This window comes from Strongylocentrotus purpuratus, unplaced genomic scaffold (assembly GCF_000002235.5).
Source record: "Strongylocentrotus purpuratus isolate Spur 01 unplaced genomic scaffold, Spur_5.0 spur5_scaffold_15, whole genome shotgun sequence".
Taxonomy (NCBI): domain Eukaryota; kingdom Metazoa; phylum Echinodermata; class Echinoidea; order Camarodonta; family Strongylocentrotidae; genus Strongylocentrotus; species Strongylocentrotus purpuratus.
In genome coordinates, this window is record NW_022145600.1 from 289,030 (window position 1) to 303,615 (window position 14,586).

Consider the following 14,586-nt stretch of genomic DNA (forward strand, 5'->3'; position numbering starts at 1 on the left):
TTTGAATAAATAACTTTATGAAGAAAATCTGGCCTTCGGTATAACAAACAGACAATTAATTTAGCATCAAAATATTTTGCACATTTGTCATATAAATGCATCGCTGTTTAAAAAGTCATGGTCATTATAGGAACTCCAGTTTACTTTAAAGAAGGTCCATTAAAAACCCCATACAAACTAAGCATAACGCTAATTCACATTAAATATCTTGATGTTTCTTTCCATCAACCTGTTAAATATGATTTTTTTTCGAAGTGACACATATTTTCATAGACCTCCCCAGTTATCTAAGGCTTAGTACTTAACAGGTGAACAACATGACAAGATCAACATATTAATTCTGTTTGGACAAAGCTATATTAATTCTTGAAGGATTTCACTTGTGAGAACAAAGTCCCAGAAAAGGATTAAAATCCACACACAAAAAAAATCAAAAAAACATGAAGACCACTTCAGGTGGGCAATTGAAAGATAAATCAATGAGCTTTCTTTAAATACTCATTTACATATTAACAATGTGACAAGAATTTTTTTAAAATTCTGATGGCAAAAACATTATAATCAGCACAGAGTACATCAAAATATGTATTAATGTTGATCTTCTTGTAAATAGATTATTTTGTGTAGCACCCTCCATACCAAAACTCAAACTATCCCTTTAAACACCTTTCCTAGAAATGGTTAAACCATGACAGAAAGGAATGTAGGACAGTGACGAAAGTCTCATTGGACAAAGTTTAGGGGATGTCCAACTGTAAAAATTAAATCAAACAAGAATTTATGGTTGAGACTCTAAATTTGACCCTGAATTTGCTGAGAGTAGTTGATTACACCCGCTTTACACAGTCTTTGGAGTCTTACAACTCAAATATCTGACTTTCTAATGCAGCCACTGCTTCATGAATGTACATCCAATCTAGCCTAAAGAGGGCAGCACAGTGTTCTAGAAGCCATTGATAAGACTGATGGAAAGGTCTCCATACCGACGGCTCTCCATCTCTCTCCATACTCGCCTTAGCTTGATGAACACTGAGTGGCTTATACCTGGTGTAGGACACACTGTATGAAGGTAGTCCTGTGGTGTCAGACACACTATGACTGACATTGCTAGAATCAGGAGCCTTTGTCCTTGAGAGCACCATCTCTTTCCATTGATCATAGGGTAGTTCTTCAAGGTCACTTTGACCCAATGAGTCGGATCCAACATCTAACAAGGCCTTTCTTTGGTTTCCAAGTTCTATGTCATCCTCATCTTTCCTTGTCTTCTTTTTCTTTCTCCTGACATCCTTTGAAGTGTCTTCAGAAGCTGCAGCTAGGTCAGGATCATCTTCATATTGACTGATTGAGGCCATTCCTTTTCCATTACTTACAGATTTACTCTCCCTTCTCTTCCTTTTTCTGTCTCTTTTTTCACTCGCAATAGCACTATCCTTTGCCTTCAGTCTGTCATCATTCAACACACTTTCTGGATCCACTCCGTGCTTCTCGCAGAACTTGGTTAGATTCAAGAGATAATCTAGACTGCTCTTGGAGAAATCACATGATGCTAGCGCTCTCTTAGAGATCCAGTGGACATCACTTGATGGATTGGATGGAGCACCTTGCCTCAGTGTAGTACCTGTCAGCTCTGTTTTTGTATCTTCTTCTAGCCTCTCATTGAGACCACTCAGGGAGTATGGAAAGCTACTTGGAGCATTGATAGTGTATGGAATGCGGCCTGGTTCCACCTGATCTCTCACTTTCATGAATGGTCTCTGCATCTTACTTCCAAGGCTTTGACCTGGAATTCAATCAACACACATTTGAAAACTATTACATTAAATGGGAAACATGATTCTAGTTTCAAAACACAGATAAGGATATTCAGCTTTAATGGACAATGGTAATATTGTGTCCCGACTCTATTATTGATACACAAATTATCTGGTATGATTCAACAAAGAAGTTTTAACTACAACTCAAACATCATTTTTGTCTCGCTTGTCTTGCCTGCGTAGCAAAAAGCGAGACATAAGCGCCGCTTTTCCGGTGACGGCGGCAGCGACGGCGGCGTCAACATCAAAAACTTAACCCAAGGTTAAGTTTTTGAATTTTTGATATAATTTTAAAGTATAAGTTCTTAGTCAATAAAACTTTGACTATAGGGTAATCAAGTATCCCCAATAATGTGAGTAGAATTTCAGATCACAGAGTCAAGGTCAAAAGTCATTTCAGGTGAACAGACGTGGACTATGTTGTAGCATCATCATCAAAAACTTAACCTAAGGTTAAGTTTTTGAATTTTTGATATAATTTTGAAAGTATAAAGTTCTTAGTCAATGAAACTTGGACTATAGAGTTATCAAGTCTCCCCAATCATGTGAGTGGAATTTCAGGTCACTAAGTTAAGGTCAAAGTTCATTTAAGGTCAACAAACTTAGACTTTGTTGTGGCATCAACATCAAGATTTTCAAAATGCTCCTTCTTCGTTATTTTTCAACAAATTTTTTATTCTGATTGTTTCATATGATAGGGCTATGAGGGGGATTTAAAATTTCTACACAGAATCATGAAATTCATTATCTATGCTAATTTGTGCAAATTTATTCGAAATCACAAAAAAGGCTTCTTCTCCTTCATTTCTTGATCGATTTTGATTTGGTTTGCTTTATATCGTAGAGCTAACTTTGATACACCAAACTTCTACACAGAATTTTGAAATTGTTCTCCATTAATTATTTATGGTAATTTATGCAAATTTATTCCAAAAATAACAAGAATTGCTTCTTTTCCCTCATTTCTTGAACGATTTTGATTTGGTTTGCCTTATCTGGTAGAGCTAAATTTGGAACACTAAACTTCTACACAGAATTGTGAGATTTTGCTCCATTAATTATTTATGGTACTTTATGCAAATGAAATGAAATTATGTCCCTTTCAGGGCATCAAATTTTTATTTTTTGACCGGTTCAAAAGTGTACCACATAAAATTTACGATATTTGTTGTTGCGAGATGGGGATGAGCGCTACGTCATTGACGTTATGGTTTATCATATTGAATTGCGTTATGCAGGCGAGACCGCCAAGAGCGTTTCCCTTGTTAGAATAATATTAGGGGATAAGATATGTCATACAAATTTCTGCAAATGAATTTCACTTCCTTCAAGTATACAATGAGCAAACTTCAGTCTGTTAATAGTTTCAACTTTTGAGTTACCAACAAGGGAGTAAATGTCATGTTTTACACCTAGAACAAGCTAGCAGTGAAAGTTAATTAAAACAAGTTTGGAGTTGGTTTGACTGAATCTTTGATGTGATCAGGATGGGGAGTGAGCTTACCCTGATACTTGTGGTGCTTATTGAGACCTTCTCTCTTAGAGCCGAGTAGGAATGCCTTGGAATGCTGATTGACGAACCTTGGTACATCACTGACCTCTCTGTATGCTCTTCATAGAGGAAACAACATTACATTTGACTTTTAAATCTAATCAAGACCAATTTCATAACAATTAATTAGATAATTAATGATTGTCACAGTAAAAATTTGAGCACAACTTATTGATGATTGGCTGTGTGGAAATGGATCTTAAACACATTCAGTACAATTTCATGACACCAATAACATATTTTTCTTTCATCAATTAGAATTTTACATGATTCTTGAAAGGAATTATTCCAACTGTATTAATAACTCAATTAAAAATAATTATATTTTCTTTTAATTAAATTGCAATGTTTGAAGCATATTATTATTAGTAGCCCTCTTGGGAAAATGACTGACTTTGATAAGACTACCCCCCCCCCTATAAACATATGTGTCTTGTAATATGATATCATTGGCCTTTAACTAGAGTAGACCCTTTCATACTCATTCATGTGTTGTTTCTCTTCCTACATCTTCTAGTATCTTTAGAATAACTTACTGAGGGTTGACAATCTTGGTGTTAATCTGATGATGTTTTGCTCTAAGTTTCTCACTAGCCATCCATTCAGCCCATATAAATAGGGCTACATTACCACCTATGAAAAGAAAAGCGAACATCTTGATCAATTTTGAATAATGCCATATCTTTCTAAAGGGAAATGTAAAGGTCTAATTTGTTTATAATTATCGCAAAGTTTTCACTCTCTTTACAAAATAATCTGTAAAACAATTTACAACACAAGCCCCACTCCTTTAAAAAAAAATTAAAACACATTCAGAGATAGTTAGTTAGCATGAATGGCATGTGGGGATGCAAAAAAGTAGCAATGTTGACCAAATGTCATATGCAAACTCACTTTCTTGTGTTATGTGATACAAAATATGATGTGCGCTATAGTTCAAAGCCCTCATGGAAATCAGTGGTGGATTACTGTGCCAAATGTGAACAAGCCTTAAAGATAAACTTTAGTACTGGTAATGCGATTGCATTGTGAAAGAAAAGGTGTGAAAGGATCAGAAACAGTTGATCATGTAGCATGTAAGTATTGGTGTGCACTGCAAGGTTCTGGAGTCATCAAAATCATCATAAATTTGACCGAGTCTTGGTAAAGTAACAAGCACTCACATAGAAAGCTATATATGGGACAACACACATGGTGTCGGGGCTAGTACTACCTTGATTTCCTTGTCTTTCTATGCTCATTACCCAGCCAGTATACATTTTCTTCCAACATTGTTTGGCACATGTCATTTATTTGTATTCTTGAACATTCAGTGTAAGTTTCGTTTGATTCTGTGAGAATTAATTTTTTTTTTTACCAGTACTGGAGTTTATCTTTAATGTTAAAAAAAATGGTTGGTGAATCAAATCCTTATCTGTATCTTAGCAATCCTAACAAAACTGTTTAGGATGTTACCTGCAGGTAGTTTGTTTCTGATGCTTCTTCCTATCTCTGATGTCATCATCTCAGTCTGCCCATCCAATCCAAACAGGAGCTTCATAGCTACTAGGATGTAAGCCAGAGATGGACCCTCCTCAAACTCAAATCTCTTCTTTGTCTTCTTCTTGTTCTTGTTCTTCTTGTTCTTGTTCTGTGGCTGACTGGTGGTGTATGGATGCTTGGTCATCAGGTGATGGGTTAGCTGATGGAAGGAGGCTACAAAAACAAACAAAAAAGGAAACATTCTAAGATTATTTGGTGTGATACTAAAATACAAGGACAGAATTTGTCATTTACAGTAAGCATTTGATCATCATGTGAGCGTCTGTAAACTGACGCCTGGCTGGAATGCTCCCCAGGGAGTGGGAATGTGCATACACTGTGTGCAGACAAGGCTGAATGCGATGACCTGGGTAATAGTATATCTGTAAAACGCTTAGAGACATCGTTTATGTATGAAGCGCTATACAAAAGTGGAATGTTATTTTTATTATCAGGGTATGATCATTTCAAAGGAAAATAACCAGACTCACCAATGAACAAAATAGAATGATTACCTCATCTAGAGACATATTAACTTTAAGCTCACCTGGTAGATGAAGAGATAAGATGAATCGACTAACGACCAGGTCTAGCTTGATGTGATTCAAGGATGCTACATTTACCACATTAAGAACATGACTAACAGGCTCCTGAAGCTTGGATATATGAAGCAAATCCTGTGGTTGGAAAATAAGATGATGACGACAATTTGGAAATGGAAGAGCATTGCTTGCAAGAAAGTAAGAAAATATGTTTTAACATGTTCTCTATTCTATTCTTTTTATTTATCTTCTATATATTTATTTTAATCAAAATGCCACATAATTTTGGTTTCATATCCACAAAGAAAAAAAGGAAATATTATAAAGCCAGAAATTGCTGGAAATGTTCAGAATTTTCTGTATGGTTCAGATTCATGAAAGTTTCATGCCAGTGTGATACCACAAAGCAACAGAACAGCAACCAATACAAATTTGTGTTGTCGTTGCAATTTGCGAAAGTTTCTTGTAATGACACTGGCTATCTTTGACAATTTGTGAAAGTTTAAAAGAATTCTGGTTTTAGAGTCCAGACAGACTCTATTAAGCGGCTCTGACTAGAACATCCTCCTCCACATAATGACAGACATAACCTGCTTCATTCTGGGGAACACAGAGAACCCCATTTATCTGATAGAAGAGAGAAAATATTTGTGTCTGACTCACTGGTTTAGCTACGACAAAGAGATGACTACCAGAATGACCAAACTTGTTTGTTAGATGCTTAGGAAGTACATCACTGGTTCCATAGTAAGGGAGATGTCCATCCAGGGCCCATCTAGAGAGATGCGAGAAAGAAACGAGATAAGAGGAGTAGATAGAAAGAAAGAACCAAGATAAGAAAAAATAGAAAGATAGAAAGAAAGAAAGAACCGAGATAGGAGGAGAAGATAGAAAGAACAAACTCTTGTTCCATAAAAAAGGTAGTAAACTGTCTAAAAATATATATCATGGCAAAATGACAACTCATGAGAGATGTTGATAATTTGTATATCAACATACAGAATAGTGACTATGTGTAGGGAACTCCTGGTATGAATTTAATATTTTTCTTTAAAAAAGTATAATTCTCTTACACATGAAGTGATCATTCTAATTGTGCAGCATTTATTTGTAGCATGCTGATAAAAACATCCCCCCCCCAAAGAAAAATCAAAGTGAAAAATGTTGAATTTTATGCAAATTACTGTCATTAGAGTCTGTTTATCAAGATGGGTTCAGGAACAAATCTCTAGACAAACCTGATGAGGTCCGATATCAAGATTGGTTCACCAAGGAACTTGAGGGCAGCAAACAGGATTCCAAGGAGATGATGTAGACGGAACTTCATCTTTTTCACCAATCCTTCATCAGCAGGCCTACATGATAAAACAACATTCAAATATATTAATAATATTTGTTGGTAATTCTCCACATAATATGGTGGATATGTATATATATAACATCTTTAAAGATAAAAATGATATACACAGTTTACAGGAAATTGATTCAAGGCAAGAAACAAAAACTGTTCTGATGGATCGATTGAAATAAATATAGAAAAAAAATTCTTTCTTATTTATAACCTTATAATAAGGTAGTGAGATTATAAAATATATAAAGGACTATTTTCTTATCAGTAACTCAAAATATCTAATATCCCACACTTTTAACTTGTTTTTCTATTCCCTGTAACTGATTTGGTTGCTTTGTAAGAACTTGTCTGAAAAGCTTTGAAAGGTACACTCAATTTACTTTACACATGATGAAACAGAGCAATGTTTGTTCATGTTTTAATGGCTATTTTGTAAGAAAATCCTAATTAGATTCATGACTGATACAGAAAAGTTTCGCTGGTTAGGTGATTGAAACGTGCAGTTCAGGCTTCTACCAGACTTAAAGCCCCTCTAAAGTGTTGGAAGCCCCAAATTCGCAGGAAATTTGATGGCAAATTCTCACTTAAATGGTATCATAATGTAAAAGAGGATGTCATTTAAGACACACTTCTGCAAAGATTCCCCCCAAATGTGTTTGAAGACAAATATTGATAAAAGAATACATAATTTAAGTCTTCGGTTGTATGCAGAAAACCTAAATTTTGTATTCTTTCATCTATATTTGACTTAAAAAACAATTGTTCTGAAAATTCTTGCAGAAATGTGTCTTAAATGACATCCTCTCTCACATTATGATACAATGTAAGTGAAATTTTGCCATCAAATTGTTGGGGCTCCCAACACTTTAGAGGGGCTTTAACCTATCACATGTATGTTTGTTCATGAGTTTGCATGAATTGAAATTGCTTGATATAATATAGTACAGAGCTCAAGTAACATTTAGAGACGTATGATGATATCAAATACTTACCCATTCTTGCTTTTATTCCAAGTCACGTTCTGCATGACGAAACAAAACAGAGGGATGGAAGGATGGAGGAATACAGAGGGAAAAAGATGGGGAATGAGAGCGAGGGAAAAGGAGAGAAAAGGAGAGTGAGGGAAAGAGAGAAAAGGAGAGAGAGAGAGAAGGAGAGGTGTTTAAATACGTTTTTCCACTTTAACTTGAACATTTTTAAGCATTAGAAGTTAGCAACACTCAGTTGGCAATGACACATAGTTGCACTATGTGTATCTCTTTGCGGTCTAGTCTGGTAGCATTTCTTCTAAAAACAAACGTAAATTAATCTAAATCTCTAGAAAGGTTTTGAGTCTGCAGGCCTAGAAAGATTTGTCAGGAGCAGGTGCATTCTCATCATATAGAATGTTCTTGTCTTGTTAACATTGCCTGCTATAACAAAGACACATGTTCAATGTAATTCACCACAGTGATCAAGGCTAGGGTTTGGTGAGAGAGTAGTTTTCTTGGTGTTTTTAGTTGGCCTAAGACAAAGTGGATGGTCAATTTTTTCCAAATGGTATCGAAAGCTACGGGGACCAAAATTATCATACATATCTATCAAGCCTGAGGAATATGTTTTCTCCCTCAAATACATTGATTTCCTTTGGCAATAAAAATTCCAAGTTATTTAATTCATTATCTCAGCTGCAATTTAAGACTATAAATTCAACTCCTTTGTATATATTGAGTAACATAACATATTTCATAAATTCTTTAATCTATATTCATTTATGTTTATAATATCCCACTTTATCAGGGAAGCGGTTTTAACCCCCCCCCCCTTAAATATTTTTGTTTACAGCTGTGCCCTTTTTAGTTCTGTTATTATTCATTTATATATAGATGTATATATATATATATATATATATGTCATTCAAATGTTTTTATGTATGAAATTACATGTTTTTAATTTGATGTATTTTTTACAAATATTGTATACAAAGATGAATTCTAAATTGAAGTGAATTGAATTTCATGATTCCTTATTGTTGGTTAGTTTTATCTATTGAAAAAAAAAAACACTTACACATGTTCATTTGTATATTGTATTATATTTTATCTTCTTCAATTAGATTCATATTTATATTATTCACCGAAAATATGAATTTAAGTCAAAGGGCAATAAACCAAATTCAGTCAGATTAGTAATGACACAAAAATACACATTGTAGCATACAAAATAAACTATTGAGAAAAACTAGACAAAATGCCGTAGGTCTAAATAGTTTGGATGACAGTCATGTAAATAGACAGTCAGAGCTGAAATCAAGCAGATGACTGATTGCATTATAGGTACAAATAATGATATGCCTTTCTGCTCTTAACAGCCAGCCTGTATGTCTACTGTACAAGGTTAGAACGATATAAATTTTAAACTTTTCTTAAAGAAAGCAATCAAAAAGAGAGTGGATATGTGATTGAGCTGCTGATTAGTTTTCAAATATTTTTAACTTTCAAATGACTGTCCCTAGGAAGCTTAGAAGTTCTGGAACGAAAATGGAAATAATCAAACAAACCTTCATAACAATATCAGTTGATACAAGAAAAAACAAACTTGTCAAGTTTCAACAGTATCAGCTACTTCTCAAATTAGCAGCTGGTCTACAAGACTTTTCGAAACCATCAGCTGGTACAAGAAAGACATTCTTCACAATATCAGTTAGTTCTCAAAATATCAGCTACTTCTGAACAATATCAGCTTGTACAAAAAGAAAGCAATGCAACATGGAAACAGAATTTGAGATGCATTCATCAATTTGACAGGTTATGTAAATATTCATTGGATTGTTTGTTGGAATCTTTGACAAGCTATGGTGTACATCAATCTATCTGGACGCATGTGAGATACACCCAAAGGTCGGTCGGTCGGTCTTAGGTTTGTCCAGCCCGGCATGATTGACAATCATTTTAGAAGGGTATCATATTGCTATTTGGATGGCCGTAAGATGTTAATCATAAGCAGGCTAAGTGGCTTAGTGATAGAGAACGCAATCCATTGGTATGAATAGAATGTATAGACTTCATCTAGCATGACGTACAACAACCCTTCAAGAGCAACTCAAGCTTGTCTCCGTACTACTCAACAAATAAAACACTTTTACCGACATCAAAGATACAAGCATGTTCAAGGCTAGGGATACTTCTGAAAACGAGTGCCAGGCAGTACTCGGGAACAAACATTTATCTATATACCGGTAAACTATTAGTCAGCCTTTTTTGAGGCTGAACTAGTGAAATATATATCAAACATTTTGAGGCTTTAAAAGACTAGGCCTGTATGTAGCCTATATGTACAGCAGTGGCAAGTAATAATAATCTCAAAGAGTAATCTGGTTAATTTTCAACAACAAAAATTCTGGACAACTTTCATGAAGCGCAATACTTGAAACCCAGTGTATTCAGTGTAAATAAAAGGAAACAGTAATAAAAGTTTATTCCATCATGCCAGGTTAAGAGAGTTATTTTTTATATCTCAATTTGCTGCATACTCCAGCAGAACAAAACTTTGCTGTTTGGAAATGCAACAAATTCATGTTTGGAGTGTGACTATCAATACTTTACACAAGCTGAATGTTCCTTCTTATGTAAAGCTAGATTTCACAATTCATATCTCCATTTCCGTTTTCTCCTTCTTCTCAGAAAATTGCAAAGTTCTTGTGGTTTTCTTGGTATGAACTTAAAACCAAGGTTAATCTAAAGTGAACAATATAAGGTCTGTGACTGTCTAGCCAAACTCAGTCAACAATGAAAGAGATGATGAGAGTAATGATGCTGGTTGCTATGGTGATGCTGAGGATGATTAACTGAGATGAAAATATGTCAAACCAATCTGTATTAACTAGGTCAGCTGGTATAAACACCTATAAATGTAGACAATCCACAAGGAAGTCAATGTACTGTAACACATCTGCTGGTAAGTCATTTACTCTCGGTCAATGACATCTTCATTTTTATCTATCCCTTACCGGTATGCAAATCATAAGTTCCAATCGCTGTATCATATATTTCATTAAAGATGATATTGTAATGCCACAGTTATTCAGAAATTTAGTCATTTAAAAAAACACTTTCAAAGTTCTCCTGATATAATGTATGCAATAGCCAGGGGAAGAAAATAAAGAAAAAAGACCAATAAAACAAATCCCTCACTGAAAAGTGTCAATGCCAATTTATGCTAAATTTTCCGGCATATGATTATTTCCCCCCTAGATGATTCATACATCTTTAAATCATAAATCTTGATTTTATATCATGCAAGCGGTCCAAGCTTTGTCATTTCATATCTCCTGTATCTTAACATATCTAGAAGCAGGTGTAACATCAAGTCCTAGTCTCTAGGGTGTTTGTGAATCATCTCGTCACAGGAATATTCTTCATTAGCCAAACAAAGCTCAAGAGAGTGAGATGGATCAGCCCTTCTCATGGAAGTAGTACGAGGTTGAACATCGATCCCCTTCCCCATTAGCACCAGTCCAATGGTCTCGCTTGCGTGAGGAGTAATCTAAAGCAATAGAGCATCATGGGCATCTAAAGGTGATTTTATATTCATCAATGCAAGTTTGAGTTTGATATAGTGGTTAGTGGTGGTTATTTTACCTGACTGCTAAGAAGCATAAATGCTTGTTAGTAAGCAACCAGAGGACCGACGGCTTTGGGTCCACTCCAAGAGACCTGGTAATGAGGATTAATGCCTTATCAAAGCGCATCGACTTGGTCACCGGATTATACGAGACTACTGCTCTATATATTAGACCAATCAGTGCTTCTCATGAAAATAAGAGTTCTAAGTTCCCTGACTCTATTAATCAAACAATATCAAGTTAGCACCCCTGACAAAGACAGAGTGCATTTTCACTGGTAAATTTGTAAGCTTATTAGCCGATTGGCCAAATAGTGGGCTATTTTGCAAAAAAGGCCCCGATTTTGCCTAGGAGAAAACTTGGAACTAATATCACAGAATGCCAGTCCAATAGCTGGCTATTTGCATCTCCATGTTAATGCTAGCTTGAGCTAATTGTGATGAAATTAATCTAATTCCAAGGACCAAAATTGGCGGACTAATTTGAAACTTTGGGCTAATGAAAACAGGTCTTGATGGAAGTTGGGAGTGGGAGGAGGTGCTGTTCTAGATTATGCCTCAATGGATTATATCATATAGATGATTTCACAATATCACACTCGTGTTTTACACTTTCATATGCTGAAGATATGACCATGGTATGACAAGGCAGATTATTACATGTACAAAACATTTGAACATTGTTTTGCTAATAGTTTATAAATGTGGCTTGCAATAACAGAGTTATTCATCCTTTTCAGATGCAGTTTCTTCTAAAACTTGTAATAAAACTGAAATTGCCCTTATCAGAAAAAGCAGATACATTTTGACGCCAGGGCTCCATATCATCTTTCAAGGAAGGGTGTCCAGAGAAAAAAAATGTGTAGTTCATAAAATTGATATGCATGAGCCTGCTGAGGAATGAGTAATACCATATTGAAGGTAGCCCAATACATGTCAAGGAAACAAACTTGAAGAAAAAAAAATTGCTGTCCCCCCCCCCCCAATCAATTTTGTTGGCATTACCCAGTACTTTTTTTAACTGACATTGATAGATACTATCAACACAACAAACAGACTTTACAACTTCTGGAGAGGATTATTGTAACCTTACACTGTCCACTACGATCATTTCTCAAAATGACACATGTCACAGTTGAATAAATCCTTCTATCCTGTATCATCAAAGTTCGACTCACAGATGACAGAGCAAAAAGTGAGACACACCGCTCCCCTTCCATCCCCATGTGCCTCCGAATTGGCAAGGGGGCATGTCATTTTCATTGCTTTTCATTTTTTTTTAATGTGGGGGGGGGGGGGGGGGGTTTGCCCACTCTTTTTCAGAACCCGGATCCATCCCTGTCCCAACTTCTACATTAAGACTGTACATTGCAATGACACATACTCTAACACCAGCAACTTAAGCTACCGGTACATACAAAATCATGAATGTAACAAAAGCTTTTTCTTGACCAGATTTTCATTTAGAATCATTTAGTGCTATCAATTAAATTATTTTGCAGTACACGTGTTTAATAGAATATTTTCCAATCTGGACAATTTGCAATAACTATGAAGTGTCATGCAATGACTGTAAGGTATAGAAAAATCCAACTCTCCTTAAACATACCAATACCATGAGTAACATCAAAGAGTGCTCATGATCTATTTTGCAACTAAAACTAGTGAAGCTCATATTGGTATAATTTCCATGACAACAAATGGCAGTCTTATGGGGTTGATTAATACAAGCTGCCTGGAAGGGGGGTTTCACGAGTGATTTGGGATCAACTATGCTTGAAATCTATCAAGTAATGACCATGAAAATGTGCTCTAAATCTCTTGAAAATCAAACTGCTGACAGAAATCATACCTATTTGAGTGCAGGTGTAACTAATGGGAGGGGGAGGGCAAAGGAGGCATGTGCCCCCAACAAATTTTTGATTCCCCCATGCTTAATTGAATAAAATTATCTAAAGAACTTTCATACTGAGAAATTATTATTTTGTTGACCTACTGACAAACTTCAGGTTTTTCTCTGCAGAGATTTGTGAATGACCCATTCTCTCACCCTCCCCCGAAACACAGCACCCTGGCTATGCCACTGATTGAGTGGGAGTAAAAGACTATCAAAAGTTCAAAACTGGAACAATATGAGGTAAAGTTCAACATACTTTTTACAGCTGATTTCTCTGTGATTGAATGAATCTTGTTTTATCAAGGTTTCATACTGATCTTCATACGCTCACAATCATATTGCCCATAATCACATCTCTCAAGCAACATTTTAAACTATAAGAGAGAAGAAAAAAACCACAACAAGAATTCAACCTGATTTAATTTTTATGTCATGAAAAAACATTAGAGGGATATTCTTTCTAGAAATGAGGAAAATGTGACATCTGTCTTATCTCAAACAACTTGTCACTATCCTATGGTACATGTATACAAAAATTTGCTTTTATTTGTGAAATTTCTTAAAATAAATATAAGGATTTGGGAGATGATTCGGGGGATATCTCTTGTTTTTTGCAAACGGACAATTCTTCCATTAATATGCTATTTATCCTCTGTATTCAAATAACTTCATCTTCCTTCAAAATCACACAGTCACCTATTTTGTGTTTGATAACTTTGATTAATTATCACAACTTAAAGAATTGAAAGCCTTTATGATAGCTAATTTTCATCAAACACTCACTGATATAATAGTCTCATTTTTCTGCTTTTATTAATTCATTATGAAGATAAATGCCATGCAAACCAGAAAGTGATAGTGCACTGACTTGGATAATCAATTTCAAAGACCATTAACTTTTTAGGTAGCTTTGAGTCATACACATCTCATACAAAAAAATAATTGTGAATGTTATATGAGAACAGGCATAGAGGAAGGAAAGAGGCAGTGCACATGACATGTTGCAAACATCGTATTAATGTTGTTATGAGGGATGTGATAATGTATAAAGGTGGGCTGTTACTCATCCCTTAGTTTACGGTATGCCTACACAATCTGTGACAGCTAAATGTTTAAAGGGGGCCTTAACAAAAAACATGGGGGGGGGGCGGCATCCATGGAAAGAGTATTTTTGGTAGTGTGAGCAATGTGAAAGTGATTGCTATTTTTTGCCTCCATCATATTTTACCAATCAATCAATCAGAAGATATTTGATATAGCGCCTTTTCCTTGTGGTTACAAAGCGCTGCACACACCAGTTCACAATG

The 14,586-nt window shown here is 35.3% G+C and overlaps 1 protein-coding gene across 1 annotated transcript in view; it reads right to left on the reverse strand.

Moving 5' to 3' along the window:
- LOC105437666 (TATA box-binding protein-associated factor RNA polymerase I subunit B-like) overlaps positions 1-14,586 on the reverse strand; it is a 41,530-nt gene continuing 26,944 nt past the window's right edge. Inside the window, exons 6-13 of the mRNA XM_030985288.1 lie at positions 7,773-7,801; positions 6,668-6,784; positions 6,093-6,204; positions 5,435-5,564; positions 4,822-5,061; positions 3,903-3,999; positions 3,319-3,425; positions 1-1,780 (exon numbers count right to left, since the gene is read on the reverse strand). Coding sequence (XP_030841148.1) covers positions 858-1,780; positions 3,319-3,425; positions 3,903-3,999; positions 4,822-5,061; positions 5,435-5,564; positions 6,093-6,204; positions 6,668-6,784; positions 7,773-7,801 — 1,755 coding nt within the window. The 3' untranslated portion in view covers positions 1-857. The remainder of the gene's footprint in view (positions 1,781-3,318; positions 3,426-3,902; positions 4,000-4,821; positions 5,062-5,434; positions 5,565-6,092; positions 6,205-6,667; positions 6,785-7,772; positions 7,802-14,586) is intronic.